Raw genomic sequence first — 22654 nt, forward strand, 5'->3', positions numbered from 1 at the left:
ATAACTCACCTTCCCATCTTTTATCTCTCTCGTGATAATCCTAAAGCGTATTGACATCATCATCTATCTTACTTCTCAACATCATGATTTATCTCTCTCGTGATAATCCTAAAGCATATTGACATCATCATCTATCTTACTTCTCAACATCATGATTTATCTCTCTCGTGATAATCCTAAAGCATATTGACGAGGATGATAGATGAATGTAATCATATTTTACCAAATTTACCCAATAACAAGAAAATATAAAATTAAAACTGAAATATATTTTTTCATAAATACATCAACAGATTGCATTAACACTTTTATTGAAGGAATAAATATCTCCAGTCAACATTTTTTATGGCATAATTGTCCTGAAAAAAAAGACTTGCCTTCATCCTGAACAATGCGACATTGAATACTTATACAACTTCTTGAAATGGTTTTCCCAAAACCTGCCACCATCTCAAGGTGAGACTGAAAAATCTACACCCGATGATAGCATCTGCATTACTTGGATTTGAAGGATCAAGCTCTGGCATCTTCCTTTTGGTAGCTGTTTGCTTGGAACTTTCTGCTCCCTTTGAATTGATGGAGGTATCAGTCTTCGCAGCCATGTCAATCGGATCAGAAGATACACTTGATGGCTCTTCTGCAGTGGAAGGAGTGTTGAAGTTGTTCATGGTTGACTTGCATTGCTGCTCAAACATCACCTGCAGGTACTTCCCTTGCTCCTCAATTCTGAGTTGTAGATTTCTCTGAATCTGTTGAAAATAATGAGAGAGAATTAGCTGTTGCTGGTACAGAACTAACAAAAAATATTACCGACGATATAGCTGTGAGTTGAGCAAAATAATAATTGGGACAAATACAGTTTAACGCTTGAGAATGATGATGGCAGTACAGACCTAGTGAAAATTAACTATGACGGAACATTGATTAACAAATTATCGACAAAACAACCAAACAAAAATAAATTTATGGCTTTTTGAAGTGTGATGTAAAATCAACATTCATGCAACAGCCAATTCAAATTTCAAATTTGGTGGGAATCAATGATCGACTGCAAATCTCAATTTCAAATTACAACATTTTGTGAAAAAAAAGCCCTGTCCAAAACCTTGGGGGGTCACCAATTACATCCTTGGTCATATTCCCAAGGTCATGTTGAGAATCATACTCGTTTGTCTTGTGTTCATAGAAATCACATACTGTCTGACGAACAATTGTTTGTTGAGAAAAATACCAAATAAAATTCCATAAATCATGTCAAAGATACAAAAAAGAAATAGAACATAGAAGAGCATGCTCATAACTCAACAATAAAGGATACCTCAAGTTGTTCATGAAGGCGTTTCTGAACTTCCATCTGGAGCCGCAATGCCTCAGTTAGATCAATACCTCTGAAATAAGATGTGTCACAAAGTGAATCATTTCAACAAGACTGCTAGTTGCCTTAACGACTAGAAAAGCAGGGATACGATGTACCTACTTATTCTTTGATTTGTTATTAAGATTACAATAAAGTGGCAAGAAGAAAGGAAGTTTAATTTAATATTGCTAATAAAATGTGCTCAAAACCAAAATGAATGTCAAATAATTTAACATAAGCATAATGGACGAGATGTATAAATAAAATATGGCATTGAACAAGAACCCATTACTTGGATATTATTAGTTGGAAATCAGTAACGTTCTCTCTATTTATAAATATCAGTGAAGTTGAAGGCAAGAAAAACTATATGCGTTTACATTCAACAAGTTCAGAGTTAGCAACCATATCTCTAGATCCTTTAGATAATAAAAGCAACCAAAAATGGTGAATTCTCGATTAAATGGATCATTATTTACATCTTTTAAATTAACACCCATTTTCTCTTTAGACCGTACTCAACACAGAATGAGCTATTTCTCAAATAAAAATAAAAAATAAAAAATAAAAATAACAAACACACGGAATGAGTTACTTAAAATGCTAATAGAAGGCAGCATATCGTTTGAGTCAAAAGTTAACTTACTTCTTCAGATCTAGAGGAGGGATTTCCTCACTCTGAGTTGCTTTGTTTTCAGACATCCCTGTTGCATCAAGGAAAATGAATAAATTGTCCATCCAAGAAAATGAATAAATGTTATCAGAAGAAATGGTCAAAAAGACACAGAAAACAAACAGCTTTGACCAACCTTCAGATGAATCTGGCCTATAGCGGGCTGTTCTGTATTTCTGAAATAAAATAGAAAAGGAGGAAAACTATTAATCAAGGAAGAAAAAATACCATGCAGTAGATAATTATTCAAAATAGGACTCAAACGTGAACCTGTAGATGACTCTTCACATGGTATATTGTCAAACCTTCCACTTTCATGAGTTTCAGTACTCCTTTAGGAGTAGCTTCTGAATGCACAGTATAAAATGATGAAGATAAAAATTGAAATTGAAATTAAAATTAAAACGATAAAAAAAGAACTAGGACAATGGATGGAGATACTTTCACCACCACCAAGTTGATCGACAGCATTTACGAAGCATTCATGTAGCTCTGGAGTCCACCTCATACGTGGCTTGGCCGCAACTGTAGTAGTGGACAGTGGACTAGTGACAGCTATAAGATCTCCAGAATGACATGGAATAGACTGATAAATTTGTGAATGGAGAATAGATACATTCGGGGAAGTTTGTACAGCCGGGTACACAACCTAAAGATAGATCAGTTGCTACCTTAAGTAACAGAACTTTAGTGTAAAATTCTATGGAAGTTCGTGTATAAATGAAACAATCAGAGATGTTTATCCAACTACGTTAGTCAGTGACTTAAGTCCATGTGTAATATTTAGCATAGTTTCATATCACCATTATCTGTCAATTGGGACGGAAGAAACTTATCGTTCATCTAGTGGGCCGAAATTGATCAATACAAGCAAACATTACTTTTTTTACTCCTGCTACACAATACCAATCATGTATGGCCCATACAGGTAATATTTGCCTTTGATTCAGCTTGTACCATATGAAACGAACTCTGACTGCAATCAAGAAGGGTGAGTTATCTACTAGATATTCTTCTCTTCCTCTTCTTCTCATCATCAGATCTCCTTCCATTGCTTGTTACACCTTCTCACCACCATATGATTGCTATCAAGAAAATCCAATCATTGGGTCCTCTTTTATTTTTGGAATGATGTCATATGATCTCTCTAATCTCACGTAGATGCATATTATCCTTCCATATGTTGTTTTACATTGATCAAAATTAATTTGTTCACACTTGAACCCGATTCAATTAGAAATTATTATTAAGTAATAATACAATATGTAAACAACTATATATACAATGACAACAAGTGAAAATGAACTTGCACAGTGTCATACGAGTTGGTATCAATATAGTACCATTCACAGATGACTTAAATTAATGCCAATTTTTATAGCTTATTGGGCAGGGAACTCTCATACAATTTTTTAACCAGAAAATAAAATTGTTACATGATGGGATGATAAATCATTTTCAACAACATGTCAATGCTAAATATCATGAAATGAACAGACTAATATTTTCTTAACATGCTATGACGATATGATCAGCAATTTTTTAGCTTATAGATAAAGCAAGAACCTTTGATTGAGATTCAACAATAGTTGTGTCATTAAGAATCTCTTTCCAATCTTCATTCTCAATATTGGTCCACCATTCTTTTTGCTTATTAAGGTCATCAGTTATCATAACCGAGCTACTTTGGATAGGATTGCTCCCAGGAATGTCATCATCTGAGTTAAGAATTCCCTGAACTGAATCTAGACTCCAGGCCACTTCAGCTGAATCTTTGGAGAAGTTATCAATCGATGCTTGAAAAGCTCCTTTGCATGAGTAGGTGGACAATGAGTTTCCAGCATTAATAGCAGTATTATTTGTATTTCCATGTCTCTCATGGGGAACTATTGGAGGATGATGAAAAACTGAAGAAAATCCTGAAGGCGATGAGTGCAAGTTTTGAGCATTTCCAGTGTTGGAAACATAAGGACTGTAAGGAGAAACTAAGAGATTCCTCATTTCATCCATTGGAATCAGTTGGGAATCTGGTAATTCAGGGAACCGTTCTTCAACAATGACTGGTAACTCAGGTAGAGATGATGAGATAACACCAGAATTTCCAGACTTACAGAGTTGCTGCTCTACAGTTACCTTTACTGCTGGTAATGCTAACCGAGTTTCCATTTCTTTCCATTTATTCATTGTCTGTACAAAAAACAATAAGAAATATTCAGTATCAGCTGTAAAGCTTACTTCCATGTGACGAGCACTTATTATAGACAAAAAAGGATATACATCCGCAATTTTTCTTGAACATGTAACAACACGGCTATGTCAACAAAGGAGAGTAAACTTCTGTCAGGTAGAATAAAAATAATAAACAAAATACTCACTAGAACCGGAAAAGATTATGTCAGATTGTAATAGACAAACCTATTGAAGCCTATTAGAACTACCAGCTTGTTGATGTTATATAGCCTTATTGAGAGTGTGGAGAATAAGCTTTATGTAGTTCCCATTAATGATGCTGATGCTGTTAATGCAATAGGCAAGCATATTGCAAACCTCCTGTTATAAATCTGGGGATACTATCAACAAAGAACACCAAGAGCAAAAGGGATCCTATAACATAGCGTTAATTGCATAAATAATAGACGAAAAAAGAGACTCAATTTTAAAAAAGTACAAGCAATGCACGAGGATCCACAGATTTTTATTATTATTTTTGATAATTTTTACTTTTTTAGTATTTAAGGTATTTTTTGTGTTTTAGGTATTTTTGGTAATTTTTATCTTTTTATATATATATTTTTTGAATTTGAGTCCATTTAGAAATTTTAGGATTATGAATTTATTAATAATTTTTCCTTTCTTTTAGAATTTCTTTACTGTTTTTTTAGAATTTCTTTCCTTTATTTGAGACTTAGTCTCTAGAGTAGGGGCGCGTAAACGAATCAAGCCAGTTCGTGAACTTTTCAAGCTAGCTCGATAAATATTTGATTCGTATTCGAATTTATCGAATTCGAGCCGAACTCGAACATATTTGAACTTTTTTTCGAGCCGAACTCAAGCCCAAATTATTTAGTTCGATAGTTCGTGAGCCGCTCACAAGCCTTAATATTTTATTAATATAATTATATATTAGATAAATATAAAAGGGGAGCCTTGGTGCAACGGTAAAGTTGATGTCATGTGACCAAAAGGTCACGGGCTCGAATCCTGGAAACAACCTCTTGGAAAAAACAGCCTCTTGTAAAAAACAAGGTAAGACTGCGTACAATGGATCCTTCCCCGGGACCCCGCATAGCGGGAGTTTCGTGCACCGAGCTGCCCTTTTTATTAGATAAATATAATTTCGAGCCTTTCAAGTACTTATTTTCGAGCAATAGTTCGAATAGCTCACGAACATGTTCGAATCTTTTGAGCCGAACTCAAACCCGAGCTTCGATTCGAGCCGAATTTGAGCAAAAAATTTTAAACTTCTCGAACTTCGAATCGAGCTCGAACTCGAATATAACTAATTTGAGCCGAATTCGAGCTTAGATTTTTTTTTAATATTCGGTTCGATTCGATTCGTTTACAACCCTAGTCTAGAGTCTATATAAACATTTGTTTAGCTATTTGAGGATTCAATCATCGATTATTAAATAATATTTCCTTTTTTCAGAAAAAATCTAGAGGATAACGGTTATCTCTTCTTTCTTTCTCCTCAAACCCTTCCCCTTCTTGTCAGCCTGTAGGATAATCGTTATCCTACCCGGCGTCAGTTAGTATTAGAGATGGCAGGTTCGAGCGTTAGATTCAATGGAAGGTCGTCATGGTCATGATCGTCGTCATGCTAGGCAGGTTCATTGTGCCAGGCAGGTTCTGGCGGAGGAAGCCTCACATCGTGGTCGTAACACCTTGGATGAGATTGACGATTTACAAAGGTAAGTCGCAGATTTAACCCAACGTATAGCGGCAGCAATGCAAAATCATGAAAATCGTGAGGTAGGTCGAGAGGATCGACATGGAGACCTCGGATTTTGAGTTGATCTACCTAAATTTTCTGGTACATCACAGATAGAGAATATTGTTGATTGACTCAACAAAGTGGAGTGGTTCTTCGACTATAAGCAAATTCTAGATCAAATGAAGGTAAGCCTAATTGACTCAAGGGTTGAGCATCAGCGTAATGAGAGCACTTGTGGCGCTTACAAGACAGACAAGGCAAAACCAAGATCAAGGATTGTGAGAATGTGAAGAAAAATATGAAAGATCACTTTCTTCCTTTTGGTTACACTTAAACTCCGTTCGAGGAACAAATAGGTTTGGCATGGAGAACGATAACTTCGAGATGACCTCGACGCTCAAGATGACCTCGACAAATGCGAAGATGATTTGGAAGAAGAAGTTGATGAGGCCCTGATACTTTAATCGTTCGTGAGGAATTTGACTAAGAAGAAGTTGATGAACCTGACACACTACAAGTTGTGAAAGATGCTATAATTGTTGGGGAATCTCGATCTCAAATTGGAGACGAGACTGAGGTGACTAATGATCCCGTTTATGACGATTATGGAGCGGACGAAGTGATTGATAATGATCCTTCATTCGTTCCGGATTCATATTCCATCCAGCTAGGCCATTTTGAACCTTTTATCAAATTATATCAGGCAACTAATTGTAGTCCATCTGAGGAAGACATAAAAGGCAAGACAAGAGAAGAGATTGCTGCAATCATGATCTAGACTGCCTTCCGGGGTCACCTGGCAAGAGAAATAAATTTGGGGAGTTTTAAACAAACTCAAGACACAGAAGCAATAGTTACAGATCAGAATTGCAGAAGAAATGTTGTCTTGGAAAGCAAGTATAGATCACCTAAGATTGTGAATGATGGGGTTACAGTAGCCAAAGAGGTTGAACTAGAGGACCCTGTTGAGAACAGTGGTGTCAAACTAGTCGGATAAGCTGCTGCTAAGACCAATGATTTGGCTGGGGATGGAACTACTATATATGTTGTTCTTGCTCAAGGCATGATTGTAAAAGGTGTTATGGTAGTTGCAGCTGGTACTAATCTTGTTCAGATTGCCCGTGGTATTGAAAAAACTGCCAAAGCATTAGTTGGTGAACTTAAGGAGATGTCTAAGGATGTTGAAGACAGTGAACTTGCAGATGTTGCTGCAGTTAGTGCTGGTAAAAATTATGAAATAAGAAACATGATAGATGAGGCAATGGGCAAGGTCGGAAGGAAGGGTGTGGTTACCTTTGAAGAAGGGAAAAGTGCTGAAAACAATCTTTTTGTCGTTGAGAGAATAGCAAAGCATTTGGGTGGTGTTGTTGTTATTCAGGTTGGAGCACAAACCGAAACTGAACTAGAAGAGAAATTAACTTTAGCATAAGACAATAAAAAGAAAGATAATCGATCTAGAACTAGTACAACCAAAAGGAGCAAAAGAAGCATTACTCGGGTAGAAAGTGTACATCACTAATAGATCAATCAAGTAAATCAAAGTTAGTTGGTTCCAGAATAAAGATATGGTGGCCATTGGATAAACGGTTCTACCTAGATCGGAAGACTGAAGTTGATGAAGCAATCAACTTGGTTGAAATACAGTCTTTTGATGGAATTGATGTGTACGAAATTGATTTTAAGGAGGATCCATAGATTTTTATTATTATTTTTGGTAATTTTCACCTTTTTTGTATTTAAGGTATTTTTGGTAATTTTTATCTTTTATATTTTTTGGATTTGAGTTCATTTTAAAATTTTAGGATTGTGAGTCTATTAAGAATTTTTCGTTTCTTTGAGAATTTCTTTCCTTTCTTTACAAGATAGAAATTGGAGTCTATTTATTAGAATTTCTTTTCTTTATTTGAATCCTAGTGTCTAGAGTCTATATAAACATATATTTAGCTGTTTGAGGATTCAATTCTCGGTTATTAAATAATATTTCCTATTTTTTTGGAAAATTTGGAGGACAATAGTTATCTCTTCTTGCCTTCTTCTCAACCCCCTTCTCGTCAGCTCGTATGATAATCGCTATTCTGTCCAGCGTCAACAAGATTCTCTTGTTGTGCTGGTGAACTTTACTGTATCATTCAAATTAGCCCGTCAAATTTCTTGAGGAAGGTGAGTGCAAAGCATTCTGCAACACTCAGTTGGCATTTTCTAAATAAAAATTTTATTTTAGCTTTTTTAGTTAATTCATCTTCTTCAACCTTTTTCCTCCCACCCTCTTCCACTCTCTCTCTTTGTTCCTCTCTACTCCTCAGGCTCTGCCTACTTGCCTCGTCATTGCTAGGCCAAAGAACATGTTGAGGATAATTCATGCCACAATGTCAAATGTGATACACTTGCCTGCCTGCCCTTTCTCACCTTCGCCTTACATTTAGAATCAGATTAGAAATCACAAAATGTCAGTCTTGCTGGCAATAAGAAATACTAGAAAAAAGGGTAATTAAGCACATAACCAGATTATGCAGTTTCTAGTAAAAAAAAAAAAAAATGTATTCTCGAGACCTGAAAAAAAAAAAATTAATTGAATTGATAAATATATAAAACGAAAACCAGCACCAGATATCTAGCTGCCACTGTAGCCTAGCCTAAAACAACTTCGACATGGAGAAAAAAAAGTCACTAGCCATGGTGTAAGAACAAAGACCGTCAATTTGCTCAAGGAAGAACACTTTCAGCAAGCAGCATCAATCACAGAATTAGATTGGCTTGATACACCAGCATAGGAGAACTAACAGTAGGATTCTGCACGAAACGTGGGTTTGTCTGAACCCCTATCCGTCTTTTAGTATACCAATCCAGAAGGCACTTGAGAGAGAAAAGCTATTATATTTCATCGTCATGGACATATCAATAGCATGATCACTAATCTGTGTTTGCTATGTACAGAAAACCAATCCAAGGGGGGAAAAACAGTTATTTATCCTTACCTAGGCTAGACTTCAACTACAATTCAGAAGAAAGATCCTTTCGGGAGTTGTCTTCCAAAGCAGTGTTCACCAAACAAATAACACAAGGGGAAATATATATTATGACTGCGAATCTAAGCAAGACCCGGAAAGACAAAATAAGAAGTCATAAATTGCTAAGTTGTTTCGTACCAATCCTAGACATCAAGATAGGATTTTTTTCCCCCCTTCGTCTTATCGGTTAAACAAAAACTGATCGAAAATGATAAATCGCGATTAAAGTGGAAATATCAAGCGTAGGGCAGCCAGAGAGAGCCCCCAACACCTCCCAAACTAAGATCGATTCCCATAAAGGAGAACAAGGAACGAAGAAATCCAGGGCCCGAGCTGACCTTTCGATATTCTTATCCATAAAGCCAGCAACATGAGAAAAGATTCCTGGGCCACGACCGAATCGCTCCAAAGGCGCAAGAAAAGCCGACACCAAAAGAAGCCGAATCAAACGCCGGCTCGAGCTGCCCTCTGGATGTGCACACCTACAAGCGACGATTCGAAGATGGAAAGGCCAGGAATTGAGATGGAGGGTAGAAAAGAGGAAGCAGGAGCGCACGGAGCCACCGCCGTCGCCGCCGTCGTCCAAGAGCGAACACGAATCGGGGAACGCCGGCGCCAACTTTAACACGACTCCTGCTTATAGCGATTAAATAGTCGGAAGAGAAATTCTTTTCCAATTACCACCTCTTAGTTTTAGTAATGACAAAAATTTCTCATATTTGGAGTTTTACCAAGTTTAGCTCCCAATTCCAAAATATCTCCATATTGAAAATTTAGTTGGTGATAATAAAAATATCTCCGTATTGAAATTGGTAAAAACACACACTTATCACCTTAAATTATGTAAAAACAAAATATTGAGACATGATTTGTAAATAAAAACTCGATAGTTAAGCTCTTTGAAACTTAAAATAATGATTAATGAATAATATTAAGTAATTATATGGTTGAGAACTTAAATTATGTATAACCAATATACGAGCAAGTATATATATGGATTCAAGCGAGCTAGTCACCGTTCGCGAAAGATCAACATCCGATCGATCAAGAAAGATTAGTTCAATCCAACGAACATAGGGACCCTTATCACCTTGAATCTAAACTAATTGGATGAGTATTTTGCCCAACAAAACACATTGCATAGTCTACAATACATCAAATACATCAAGAAAGATACCCAACACCAACACCAACACTAACATTTAGCATAGTCCACTGTGTCAGAAACCGACTAACTCCACAAAAATATGAGTCAGATCCAACTTACAATTTTTATTTATTTTTGTTTCCATTAAAAAAATCTTTTTTTAAAGAAAGAGAAAAAGAAACATTGCATTTTGGCTTCCAACTGGGTGAGATTCTCAAGAACAGTTGTTATTTTTTAGTTGGGAAATTCCGTTTCCACACGACCTTGCTCTGCTCTTTCTCAGTGGACCATTACTTTCTAAAAAATAATCATTTCGACCCAGAATTTACTCCTTGTTTCTAAAATATCCTTCACAACGAAAAGGTAATGAATTAACAGAGATAATAATTAAGGAGTGAAATGGTATGCGATTAAATATATTGGTTTTTTTTTTTAAAATAAACTAAATTCTGAAGTGAAATGAAAATTTTACTTGATTTGAGACAGGAGAAGAGTAAGCACTTTAAAGCACTTACTCTTTAAAGCACTGTGCATCAAGTGGATTCCTTTGGTTCTCCATTTTATTTTTATTCTAGTAATTTTTTTTTTTTGGAAAATTCGTGATGCATGTGGAGGAAAACATGTGTCACTTCTCAATTGATTTGCCATGATTTTGCAATTTTAATCTATGAAATATTCTTTGAGGTTTTGCCCCTTTTTTCTCTAGAAAAGAAGATCTTTTCCCCTTTAATTTATTAATTTTATAAGAAATTAAAAAAGCAGATTGAGATACTGATTCTGAGTTGGCCAATTACTTAGCTAGAAGATCTAAGAGATGAGAAAGGAAAGGAAAAGAAAGGAAAGGAAAGGGGAAAGGAAGCTTTCAATTTCTATCATTTTTTTCTAATACTTTTTGTTCTTTTCTTTTTTATCTTTGATCTATCAAAGTAATCGGATCCTAAAGGAACACAAATCAAATATGATTAATTGAGTATAATTCAATGAAGTATTTTATTTTAATTTGATCAAATTGGTTTGAGTTTTACCTTACATTTAATGGAATAAGATTGATTGCCTTTGAATGAAACTCTTTTTATGTACATGAAATTGGATTGTTGGATTGAACTAAGTTTGAGTAATGCTACAAAAAAGTCTGTGACTCAAGCTTCAAGTTGTCAAAAGTTTCTAATCTAAACAATCCAAAATGATCTAATCACCATCAAACTATTCCAACAAAGTTACTTGGCATACATCAAACGGTTTGCGATTCAAACCTATTGCCCGCCGACACTGCGTCAGTCGGTGATGTGCAAAAAAAGTAGCAATATCGTCCAACCGTACTCGTTCAGTTTACAGCTTTGGACACAAATCTGGTGTTTGAGAATGGATGAAAGCAACTGCTATGGCAAAAGCCTGGAGAGCTGATAGAGTTGGCACAAAGTTCACAACATAAATCCCTTTGCTCATGTTCAACAGTTTGAGAGTTGGATCACTCTTCTTTCCATTCTGAAAATTAATTACATGAACATTTAATCATTATATATGATCCACATCAATCATGCAAAACAAAAAAAGTTTATATGTACCTCTATGAAAAGTTCAAATGGCTTGGAGTCCTCTTCCATATCAGCTTTTGAACAGACCGAGTCATTTTTCAGCACTGTCAAAGGGCACCCAACATCCCAACCACCGCAGTCACAGTGTCTACCGGACTTCCATCGATCGATGAGACTCAACGGACCACTGTGTTTAATAACCGGTCCGCCGTGTAGTCCCGCGGGAAGTAGAACATTCAACTCCTTGTGTCTTTCTTTGTGACTTTGTACTGATGATGCTTGCTCAAGGAACTTGAGGCCCCAACCACCATAAGGTTCAACTTTTGAGCTTTTGTATCCGTAATCTCGGAGAAGTATTGCGGCTGACTCAAAATTCGATAAAAGGCCATTCGTAAGGGGCTCCAATTCGTTGATTGTTTGCGGTAGGAACTCAAACTGATCAGAATTGGATTCTCCAAACTTGTGTTTAGGATTGTGCTTCAGTGAACTTCTTGGTGGCAGTATCTCAGTGAGATTTTTGGATTGGAATGAAGGTGTATCTTTTTCTTTCGATCGTTCTCCTTTTGTGTCAAACAAAACAAACTCAGTTTCCATGAACTTGGATCTGTCCAAGCTCACAATTAGAGAACTTGACACTGTCATCTTCCCAACAACATGTGTAGCATCACTAAAGTTTACACTTTTGTTCGATAAATTTCCACTTGTTTTCGGCAATTGGAAGATATAAACATAATCCAAGGACTTGTTTGCTGCGGTTTCAACTTCAACAGGACTTGCCACAAAAGCTTCACCTCTAAGATCATCCGAAACAAACTCGAAATAGGGAAGATCACTCTCCCAAACACAGTGAATAAGTGCTGTCATCGAGTTTTTGGAATCTAAAACCTTGTCGATCTTGATCATTCTCTTTTCTTTGATACTTGTTAATCTAAACAATGAGGCTTCCTTAAGACTAATTCTCTTCACCATCTCTTCTATTGAATTATGCATGATTGAAGAAGGCCTCTTTACTACATTTCCCAATCTAACAACCGGTGAACACTCAACTAAAAACTCATCCCCATTGTTCATGCTTGGAATTATCCTCCAAACTTGGTGGTTGTTGATACTGAACATGCACTCATGGAAGCTCAATTCATGGCTGGAAAGGAATGTTCTTTGCATCTGCCTTAATCTTCTACTACACTTTGGTGGTTTGGGATGCAAAAGCAAAGGTACTGTCGATAATCTTTTCGACTCGTATTTAATTTCCGATTAACTAATATCTGAATAGCTATCTTTCCTAGATTCTGAATTGCTTCCTATAATGATCTCAGAACTGCATGAATTATGGAAGTAACCTTTCCCAAGAACAAACACATAAAGCTCCATGGCTGTGATGCTGCAATGATAATAAAGGAAAAAAACGCAGAATTCAAAACAAAGTCAAAGCGTGAGAAATTAAGAGAAAAATTTAAAAGAACTCTTGCAAAAACCTGAGATACTGGTCGTGAGATCATCTTTCTTCATCAACATGCTGAAACTTAACTATTCATAGAGCCAGAGTCGGAGTATCAACAAGAAGAAAAGGAAAAGGATTTTTTTTTGGGTGAGAAGAGAATGAAGAATTCGAAGGATAGGAATTGGAAACAGAAACACACAAAGAAGAGAATTGGGAAACAGAATTAGAATTGTAAAGGGAGATGAGATGAGTGTATCTGTTTCAACTTCTCTGCATCAGTTTCTGCTTCGAGCATTGAACAGGAACCGAACAGTTCGCTGAGGGTTGAGCAAGAGACAAAAACGGCAATCAAATGACGTCGACAAGTGTAACCGCCCGATCCGCCATTAATGAAAGCATCAGCGGCTGGTGAGAAGGTGAAAAGAACTAGCGAAGGAAGGAAGCAATGGGAAGTCCACCTGCTGAGACGACAATGGGATCGAACGGCAAAATGCGATCTTTCCTTTAAAAAGTACACCAAAATTGAATTTTTACTCGCATTGTAACATAAAAATTGTTTTTTTTTTCTTGAGAGAACAGAAAGTTCGGGCTCAATTGCCAGTTTCTCTACTTTTTTATGAAGGTAAGTGGTGCATGATGAAGGATAAAGCAATGGAAAGCAAACTCAGAAGTGGCTTCGACTCTGTTTCCTTGGCTTTTTTTTATTCTTTCAAGATTTTCGTTACTTTTTTTTTGTTAATTTTTAATTTTAGGTGGGAAAGTCAACTGATGAGCAGTGCCAGAAAATTGGAAGACACACAGGATGGAATGGCTGGATTGGTAGATTGTTGTGTAGTGAATATTCTACTCTCTGAAGGATTAAATTATTTAATTTCAAGGCTTTCAACAGCGCTAATTAAGGTGCATGTTTGGTGATTGATTGATGATAACATAGAAAAAAAATATACGATCTCACTCTAATTCTCACTAAAATATTAAATTTTAAAAGAAAAAAGAAACTATAACCTTCTCAAACTCATTGCATATTACAATTAGATCAAGTTTTCATAATACACAACAAACTGCAATGTCGACTGCTTCGATCATTTATCTACATGAATGATTTCCAAAAGCAAAAACATAACCAGCATGGGAGAAAGAAGGAAAAAATAAAAAAGAAAAATCTCTGCATGACAAAATCTTGAGCTTAAGATCCTGATTTGCTCGAGCCACCGTTGCACTGATCACAAATCATTATACAATTTCGCAGTGCAATGCTCAATGGAAACTGTGATCACTGTGGTAGTTAATTAACCTGATTCCATACAGAGAATGACATTTCTGAAGCCTAGATGTGTTCTTGTTCCTGAAGGAAAAGATCATCGTTCAGTTCTTCACCATCTTTCATCGCCTACCCAATTGTTCTTTTCCTTGGGTCCAGTGGGTCCTTCCTCTCCATATAGCTCCATAGGAAGACTGTTGAATATATTCTTCACTGCATTCCTGATACTGAATGGTAGAAAGCTCAGAATTCTATCGATTTCTGACCTTGAATTGTACTTTATACTTGGTCCCCATCCTCGCATGTACTGCAACCAGAATGGTTCTTCCACATCCCCAAGATACTCTGCTGCAACAATCTGATACCTAGTGCTGGAGTCTACAAAAAACTTGCTGCGAGCCGCATCATTTCGAATGCCAATTCCGAGCTTTTCAGAGCCCTGGAGGTAGTTTCCTTGGTGAGGGAAGCTCGCATGGCCACTCTTTGAGGAGTAAACTACTGCCTTATTGCCTCCAATGAACTCCAAGCCAGGTGCATCAACCCATTCTCCTCCACTATGCTGAGAGAAATATATACTCCAAAGTTCACCATTGAAGTTGCTTATGCGCAGAGTGTAATGCTCCCAATCTCCAACATGCTGCCCGACTTTGCTCAGCGAAAAGTTTGCTGCTCCGACTTTGATTGTAGCAGGGCCGTTGAATGGGCAGAATATCCACATTGAGATATCAGTGAAAGTGCCTCCCATGGCTGGTTTCACATGAACATAAAGCTCAGCAGTTTCTATGTTTCCTTTCTTGATGAAACTGTCTTTATTGTCGTCGTCGTCGGGGAGATCTATCCAGTACTCACCATCATTTTGGCCACCTAATGGAAGGTTTGAGCCTTTTACATCTATGATCTCTCCTGCTTTGGCACCCTTTTTATGAAGAGTAGCACCATTCTCAAAAAACCACGAAACTGAAGAAGGTAAATAAACTTCTTTCGGATGAAACATAAGGGTTGGGCCATAATGCTGAATGAGAGCATGAATCTGTTCTAAATTCGGCATCCCATTTAGAGAAGAATCCAAGTTCTTCAAACAATGAACACTCAATTTGTCTCGAGAGCTTAAGTCAGTGTTGCAACAGAATGTCCCTACCGAAACACCTGTCCCCCACAAGCCCCGAGAAGAAGGTCTCATCTTCCAAACTTGGCAAGGGAGATGTGGGAAAATTGCTTCCAAATCGATCATTAATTCATGAGCTTCACTTGAATCAGTAAGATCGACTCGAACACATCTAACTTCTTCAATGGAGGGCTTGTCGGGTCCACTAGTGACAAAGATGCCCAATGCTCGATACCCCTCGGGTGGTATTGGAAGCCAGAAGTAACTGCAACCGCGATCGTAGTCATCGCTAAAGTCGTTTGAACTCCAGATGATTGCATAGTCTACTGGTTCCACGAGAGCTGGTAGGCCAGTTGAGTGCTTAGTTGCTGCATTTTCTCTCACAACAAGAACAAAACCGTGCAGAGGTTGATCACAACGATGGCAAAAATGACCAAGGCTGAAAAATCCTTCTGGTATAGATGAGGGCTTGTAGAATATTGCTCCATTACCCTTTTCTTTCGAGGAAAGACAACCCCAGATGCGCTCAAACCGAGTAATTTGCACAACTTCAAGTTCCCCAATGCATATTGTTCCTTTAGCAAACTCTCCACCTAAAAAACTACGCATTAGAGCACAAAATTTTAAGTAAAACTACAAAAAAAACTAGCGTGCACAAAGTCCAAGCAAGATAAAACAGACTCACTTCTGCATCCTATGCATTTAGGAAGGTTAGTTTCATGGATGAAAGAACAAAGCTTTACAATGATGTTGAAGAAGAAGAAGATGATGATGATGTTTACAGTTAAAAAAACTATAGCTACCAATCGAAGCTGAGAGAAGTAAGGTAATTCCTCAGGAAAATAAAGCAAGGAAATAAATACTATAGAAAGCGAACGCATTTGTTGGGGAAAAAAAAGGGAAATCATTGTTGTTGCAAAGTGCAACCAAAGGAAGCAGTGCAAAATTTGCCAAGGGGCGTGCAAAAAGAGCGTCCTTGACCAGATTGAAGGAGCAAAACTGGATCCATTTATCCAAAAATCCTCGTATCGATCGTAAGATCAAGCCCCAAAAAGACAGCATTCGTTTGGATGTGTTCAAGGGCACATCAAATATCGCATAAATCAAGAAGGAACCACAAAAGTAAGATTAATGAAATCGGCGCATTAGGTTTAAGCACAATCTCAAAGATGACGGGGAAAAAAAAACTCACCTTGTGGCCAATCAGGCATCGGGCAAGGGAGGGAGTAGGGTTCCGGCTCGAAACTATTGGCACGGGGAGCCATTCCTCGGCTCCAGCAAAACCATTTCCACCTCTCCATCGTCGGAAATCACGGGCTACAATACATCCCCTGCGCCACCAAAACGATCGATCTCTGCCTCCTGTCAGCGCCCCCAATGGCCTTGCCTTCTCTCGATCAATCACCAACCCATCCTTGCTGATTGAAGCATCAAAGGCGAATGCTCCTTCAACGATGCCGAATCAGGGCTATGGCTGAGGCTCGACCACGATGCCAAGGCGCGAATCGCTGTTCGCTTTCCCTTTCCGCGAAATAACTCGCCGACGTCGAAATCTACGGTGGAAACGAAACACTTCACCGGCGGATCATCGTAAATAAACGTATTCCCGAATATATGAACCGTCAGAGACGCGGGCAGCGAAACGGAACGGTTTATGATATGATGTTCCGCGGAGCATCACATTTGGAGTCCACGGAAAGAGAAAAGGCATTACGATTGGAAGAAGAAGAAGCGAGAGTTGACCCTGACGCTCACCACTTTTCTCACATTCCTCTAAATCAATATTTTTAAAATCAGACAGAACCGACCGATTAAATTTAAGGGTCTCACCGCTCCAAATCGAGACTCGAGAGGTTAAAATTATTATTTTTAAATATATAATTTAAATTAAAATTATTTTAGATATCTCACTTTCTCATCGATTAATTTAAATCTACAGGTGACAAGGACCTAATTAGTGAGTAGGTGACATGGTTAATATTATCCATTTGTTAGTTGAGGATAATTAAAGTCCATTAATTATTTTTTATAGGGTTAAGAAAACACTAATCACTATTTCGCCACTTTAAGTTTGCGGTTGTCTTTGTCAGAGCACTGGTTGATGGATAAAAAAAACAAATATTTCGTTTAGATTTTCCCTATTTCTTTTGTTTGTAGTGGGCACTAACTGAGGTTCTAATCTTAAATTCATTAATTATTTATTGGATAATTTAACCATTTTACTAGTATCCCGGAGACAAATATTAAGGTTTTTTTGGGTGATTCGATATTGTAAATAGGTGATTTAATTAGTCATCGACCTTTCTCTTGTTTCTTTAACTTTAATTAATTATATCGATCATTTCAGGATTAATTAATAAAGTTAACTGAATTTATCAATTTAACATTAATTAATCATAACCTCTATTAAGCACTAGTTCAAATTTTTAATTAATTTTGATAATTATTATCGACCTTAACACCTAAATGTCGCTTCTAGTGATGGAAATTGGATTGAGTTTTATCCCTAAATTGATATTCAGGGTCCATTATCATTTAGGCAGAAAGAAAAACAAAGTGAAAAAATTATAAAAATTTCTTTACCTGTTTTGTATTACTTCTTTTCATATTTTCACCCAAGTAAGACTTAAAGTTAAAAATTTCCCTCTTCTCGTGTAACAATATAAGACTCTTAAACATTTATTCTAAGTATCTCGAATTTATTTTGATATTATCAACTGAGTTAAATTATATCTTATATATGTGATACCTTATATTGGAGCATGCAGGGATTTAGGAATATAAGAAGTCGAGCGAAAAACGCAGCGAGTGAGAATGATAGCACAGGAAGGGAATTGACAGATTCGGTGCATTCGAGGATGATGAGCTGTAGAAGAGTACACCGGTGAAGCAAAAAGGATATATGTGGTGCATCTGATGGACAAGAAGCTCAGAGGAAGTTTACTTGAAGAGAAGGTCGGAGTTTGTATTCGGGTGAACTTAACTCCGGACAATCGAAGCATCACCCAAGCGAGCAGAATGAAGAATAATCAATGCTAAGATTGACTATTCAAATGAATATTACTCGAGACACCTTAGATGAGACTAGAGGCTCTTCAGATGAACAGTAGCTGAGACGTCTCAGATAAATCCCAGACACCTTGAATGAGATTTGAGTCGTTGTTGCGAAGATAAGCAATGGAGTCCACGTCAGTCGAACTAAGACACCTCGATTAGAACTAAGGTACCTCGGATGAACCGAGGCATCTTTATTTAGCTAAATCAACCGAACATAGGCAAGCTTCATCCTATTGGGGGGCGTCTTAGATCAATGGAGGCGGCCCGAATTGTCATGTCAACAAAACAGTCATTTCAACCAGTGCACTATAAATAATGTCATAGAGCTAGGAGTTCAAATACACTTGTTCTTTCAATTTTGTAATCTTTTCTTTGCGCTTCCAACTATTGTAAAGAGCTTCTCCACCTCCGACATTGTTGAACTAGGAGTTTGTTAGTAAGTTTTCCACAGTCTTGAATTAATAATCACCCAGGTTGTAATCAAGTAAAAATTCTGAGTCTCCTACTTTATTTTATATATTTATTTTATTACATTTAATTTGTGTATCCTTCCTAAGCTAGAAACAAGAGAATGTTGTAATTTTTATTATATGTTATTCACCCCCTCTAGCCGATCCACTTGATTCAACAAGTGGTATTAGAACCTAACTGCTTTAGAAGGACTAACCGCCCATTAAAGTAATAAGAAGAATGGTTGGATCTAGCATCTATCCACCGCAGTTCGGGAATGAATTCACAATATGGAAAAAGAAAATGGATGTATTCTATAAAAGCGATTTTGATATTATGATTTGTATAAAACTTGGTTTTGAAGTACCCAGGAACAAGGATAGTAAAGAAATAGAGGAGCATCTTTGGAACAAAAAGTAGTAGACTGACTTTATAGCCAACGGTAATGCAAAGTTTCACCTATTGAGCATACCAAGAAGTCAACCGGATCGATACCTATGACTCTGCCAAAGAACTCTGGGAGAAATTCCTAGAACTTTATGAAGGCACCTCGGAGGCCAAACTAACAAGATGGGACATGCTCTGAAATTAACAAACCAACTTCTGGATAGAAAAGGGAGAAAAGTAGCTCAACTGCATGCAAAGCTTATGGAGTTGATAATTGAATTCACTAACCTCAAAGAAATGAAGTCAAATCAGGATTCCCTCTGATATGCATTAAATGCATTTCCAAGAATCGTGTATTGAACATCAATAGTAGATTCCTACTACATCTCCAAGGATCTCGAGGTAAGTAATTTAGAAGAATTATTTTCTACCTTTGAATTACATGAATCAAAATGTGCAAGTCTAAGTAAAGAGGAGAAGTTGACTTAGAACTTAGCACTCAAAATTAAGAAGAACGAACCGAATTCAAAGTCATCACTTGACGAAGATGAAGAAGCATACATGGTAAGAAAGTTCAATAAGTTTTTTAAAACTAATAAGTTTAATAAGACGCAAGCCAAAAAGTTTCTACAAGAAAGAAGGAAAGTGAGATGCTATAATTGCAATGAAGAAGAGCACGTCAAGAACAACTGCCTCATATTGAAGGATAAAGAAAAAGAAAATAGCAAAGGAGCAAGAAGGTCAATAAAGAAACCTCAAAGAAACTTGGAGCGACTCGTCATCTAAAGAGTCCGAGAACAAAGAATACAATGGACTAGCACTAACTGCTGACTACTAAGAGAAGAACATCGATGAAGGGGGAGTCAATTCAGAGAAAAGAAGTGATAAAGGGGGAGCATCAAATTATGAGTCTGACATGGTAAGTAAGGTATCTTCTACCTTTTGACCAATTATATGAAGGTATTAAACTGTTGTCTAGATCATTATACAAACTTAGAACCAATTATGTAAAATTTAAAAAGGATAACATTAATCTAAGAATTAACTTAGCAAATGCATGTCTATTAGAAAAATTTGATAAAATTCAAACTAAAAATAAAAAATTAAAAGAACAAATGGAAAAATTCAAGTTAGAAAAAAGATTTTGTATTTTTGAATTCATATACCCTAGAAAGTAATTTTAGGTATTATGGAGGACTAAATTGATATTTGAAAAACCATAGGGGTCAAATTATAAAGATTTCAAGAAATAATATTATAAGACAATTCTTAATAAATCCAGTAGTTAGAAATCTGTATTGAATACTAAAGTCATATTTAACCTATTAAAGTGTCGTTATTTGAATGCTACAATTTAATTTGCTTGAATTTTTGAAAAATGATTTTTTTTTGTAGATATTCTATAAGATTTTATTTCACTCTAAAGTTTTATGTGATAAATAAATATGTTATCTATTAAAAAACATTAGAATTTTTTAATTGTTAAATAATTTTTTATAATTTTTAAAAAAAATCAAATTTTTAAAATTGAAAATTTTTAGAGATTGATTTTTGAATAACCTTTAGATTACAACTGTTCATTAAAATTAGCAAGATTGTTTGAAATCAAAATTTATTTTTAAGTATTTATTTTATAAAATACTTATTTCTATAAAGAAAAGTATTTTGTCACTAAAAGAAAAATAGTTTTCTTGGGTAATTTTTTCTATGGTCAGATTCATCATGTTTAAACTTTGACAAAAAAATTTCATAATTTTTTAACTATTAAAAATCATTTTTAAATTTATTTTGGAGAATTTGAAGTATAATTCCTAGAAATTATTATATATGCATAATAATTGTTTAAATTTGTTTACATACTTTCATATGAAATGTACATCTCCTACAATAATTTTCATTTTTTTTTCTCTATTTTTTCCATTTTAATTATCCATGTTTTTTATGCAATCAAATGGGGAAAAATAATGGGTATAAAGTTTAGGAGGAGAATTTAATTGCAATATTCATAATTTTAATTATTTTAAACATAAATCATTTATTGTTTGATTACCCTAATCCTAACTTGGGTTGATGCACATCAAAAAGGAGGAGATTGTAAGTACCCCGAGTTTATTTTGATGTGATCAATCGAGTTAAGTTATGCCCTATGTGTTTGATGCCTGTGTCTAAGTGTGCAGTGACTTAAAAATACAAGAAGTCAAGTGAAAGACACAGCGAGCGAGAAGGATGACATGAGAAGGGAGTCAACAAGTTCGGTGCATTCGAGAGATGAGAAGCTGTGGAAGAGTACACTAGTGGAGTGAGAAGGATGCACTCGCTGCATCCTATGGACGAGAAGCCAGGAGGAAGTTTGCTCAAGGAGAAGGTCGGAGTTGAGTTCAGGTGAACTTAACTCCAGACAACTAGAGCATTACCCAAGCGAACGAAATGAAGAATGGTTAATGCTGAGATTGACCATTATGAACAGTACTCGAGACATCTTATATGAGATTGGAGGCACCTCAGATGAACAGTAGCCGAGGCACCTCAGATCAATCCAAGGCATCTCAAATGAAATTAGAGTCGTTGCCACGGAGATAAGCAACGGAATCCATGGCAGCCGAACTGAGGGGCCTCCATTAAATCTAAGGCATGTCCGATGAACCGAGGCACCTCCATTCAACATAATCAGCCGAACGTTGACAAACTTTATCCTGTTGGAGGCACCCTAGATCAATGGAGGTGTCCCGAATTGCCACGTCAGCAAAACGATCATTTCGACCAGTATACTATAAATAGTGCCCTAGAGGTAGGAGTTCAAATACACATGTTCTTTTAATTCAGTAGTCTTTTCTTTGAGATTCCAACTATTATAAGAGGCTTTTCTACTTCCGACATTGTAGAAAAAAGAGTTTGTTAGTGAGCTTTCTATCGTCTTAGATTAACAAACACCCAAGTTGTAACTAAGTAAAAATTTTGAGTCCTCTACTTTATTTTATGCATTTATTTTGTTACATTTAATTTGTGTATTATTGGTAAGCTAGAAACAAGAGAAGATTCTAATTTTTATTACAGGTTATTCACCTCTCTAATCGGTCTTTATCCAACACTTATAATGCCATGGATAACTCTAAGGAGCTCAACTATGGAGTAGGCATAGTATAAACTATGGGAGTCTAGATGATTATAATAAGGATCGTTTATGATATGGTACAGTTTGTAGCTATGGGAGTGTGACCATTCTTTTTGTTTTCTTTTTTTTTTTTTATATATAATTAGATGTCAGACGGATCGATCTTAAACAGGACTATCTCTCAGTC

At 36.3% G+C, this 22654-nt stretch overlaps 3 protein-coding genes across 6 annotated transcripts; all 3 read right to left on the bottom strand.

Moving 5' to 3' along the window:
• Window positions 1-295: 295 nt before the first annotated feature.
• On the bottom strand, window positions 296-9609 carry LOC122023694 (protein PHOSPHATE STARVATION RESPONSE 2-like). 4 transcript variants are annotated; one of them, XM_042581958.1, is made up of 9 exons: window positions 9311-9609; window positions 4446-4580; window positions 3597-4217; window positions 2472-2679; window positions 2301-2377; window positions 2167-2206; window positions 2004-2061; window positions 1319-1388; window positions 296-749 (listed from the first exon to the last, which is right to left on the bottom strand). In XM_042581958.1, the coding sequence occupies exons 3-9, from the start codon at window positions 4212-4214 to the stop codon at window positions 408-410; spliced, it is 1413 nt and encodes a 470-aa protein (XP_042437892.1). In that variant the 5' UTR covers window positions 4215-4217; window positions 4446-4580; window positions 9311-9609; the 3' UTR covers window positions 296-407. The 4 variants fall into 4 exon arrangements, with proteins under 4 accessions (XP_042437892.1, XP_042437890.1, XP_042437891.1 ...); XM_042581956.1 differs by lacking the exon at window positions 4446-4580; XM_042581957.1 differs by lacking the exons at window positions 4446-4580; window positions 9311-9609 and adding an exon at window positions 9111-9291.
• A 1570-nt stretch (window positions 9610-11179) lies between these two features.
• On the bottom strand, window positions 11180-13650 carry LOC122022411. Its single transcript, XM_042580401.1, has 3 exons — window positions 13130-13650; window positions 11685-13035; window positions 11180-11604 (listed from the first exon to the last, which is right to left on the bottom strand). Exons 2-3 carry the CDS (start codon window positions 12816-12818, stop codon window positions 11449-11451), a joined length of 1290 nt encoding a protein of 429 aa, XP_042436335.1. The 5' UTR covers window positions 12819-13035; window positions 13130-13650; the 3' UTR covers window positions 11180-11448.
• Window positions 13651-14101: 451 nt separating this feature from the next.
• LOC122024599 lies at window positions 14102-17051 on the bottom strand. The gene is made up of 2 exons (XM_042583256.1): window positions 16654-17051; window positions 14102-16054 (listed from the first exon to the last, which is right to left on the bottom strand). Exons 1-2 carry the CDS (start codon window positions 16760-16762, stop codon window positions 14469-14471), a joined length of 1695 nt encoding a protein of 564 aa, XP_042439190.1. The 5' UTR covers window positions 16763-17051; the 3' UTR covers window positions 14102-14468.
• Between the last annotated feature and the right edge of the window lie 5603 nt (window positions 17052-22654).

The sequence above is a fragment of the Zingiber officinale genome, chromosome 9B (genome assembly GCF_018446385.1).
Source record: "Zingiber officinale cultivar Zhangliang chromosome 9B, Zo_v1.1, whole genome shotgun sequence".
Classification (NCBI taxonomy): Eukaryota; Viridiplantae; Streptophyta; class Magnoliopsida; order Zingiberales; family Zingiberaceae; genus Zingiber; species Zingiber officinale.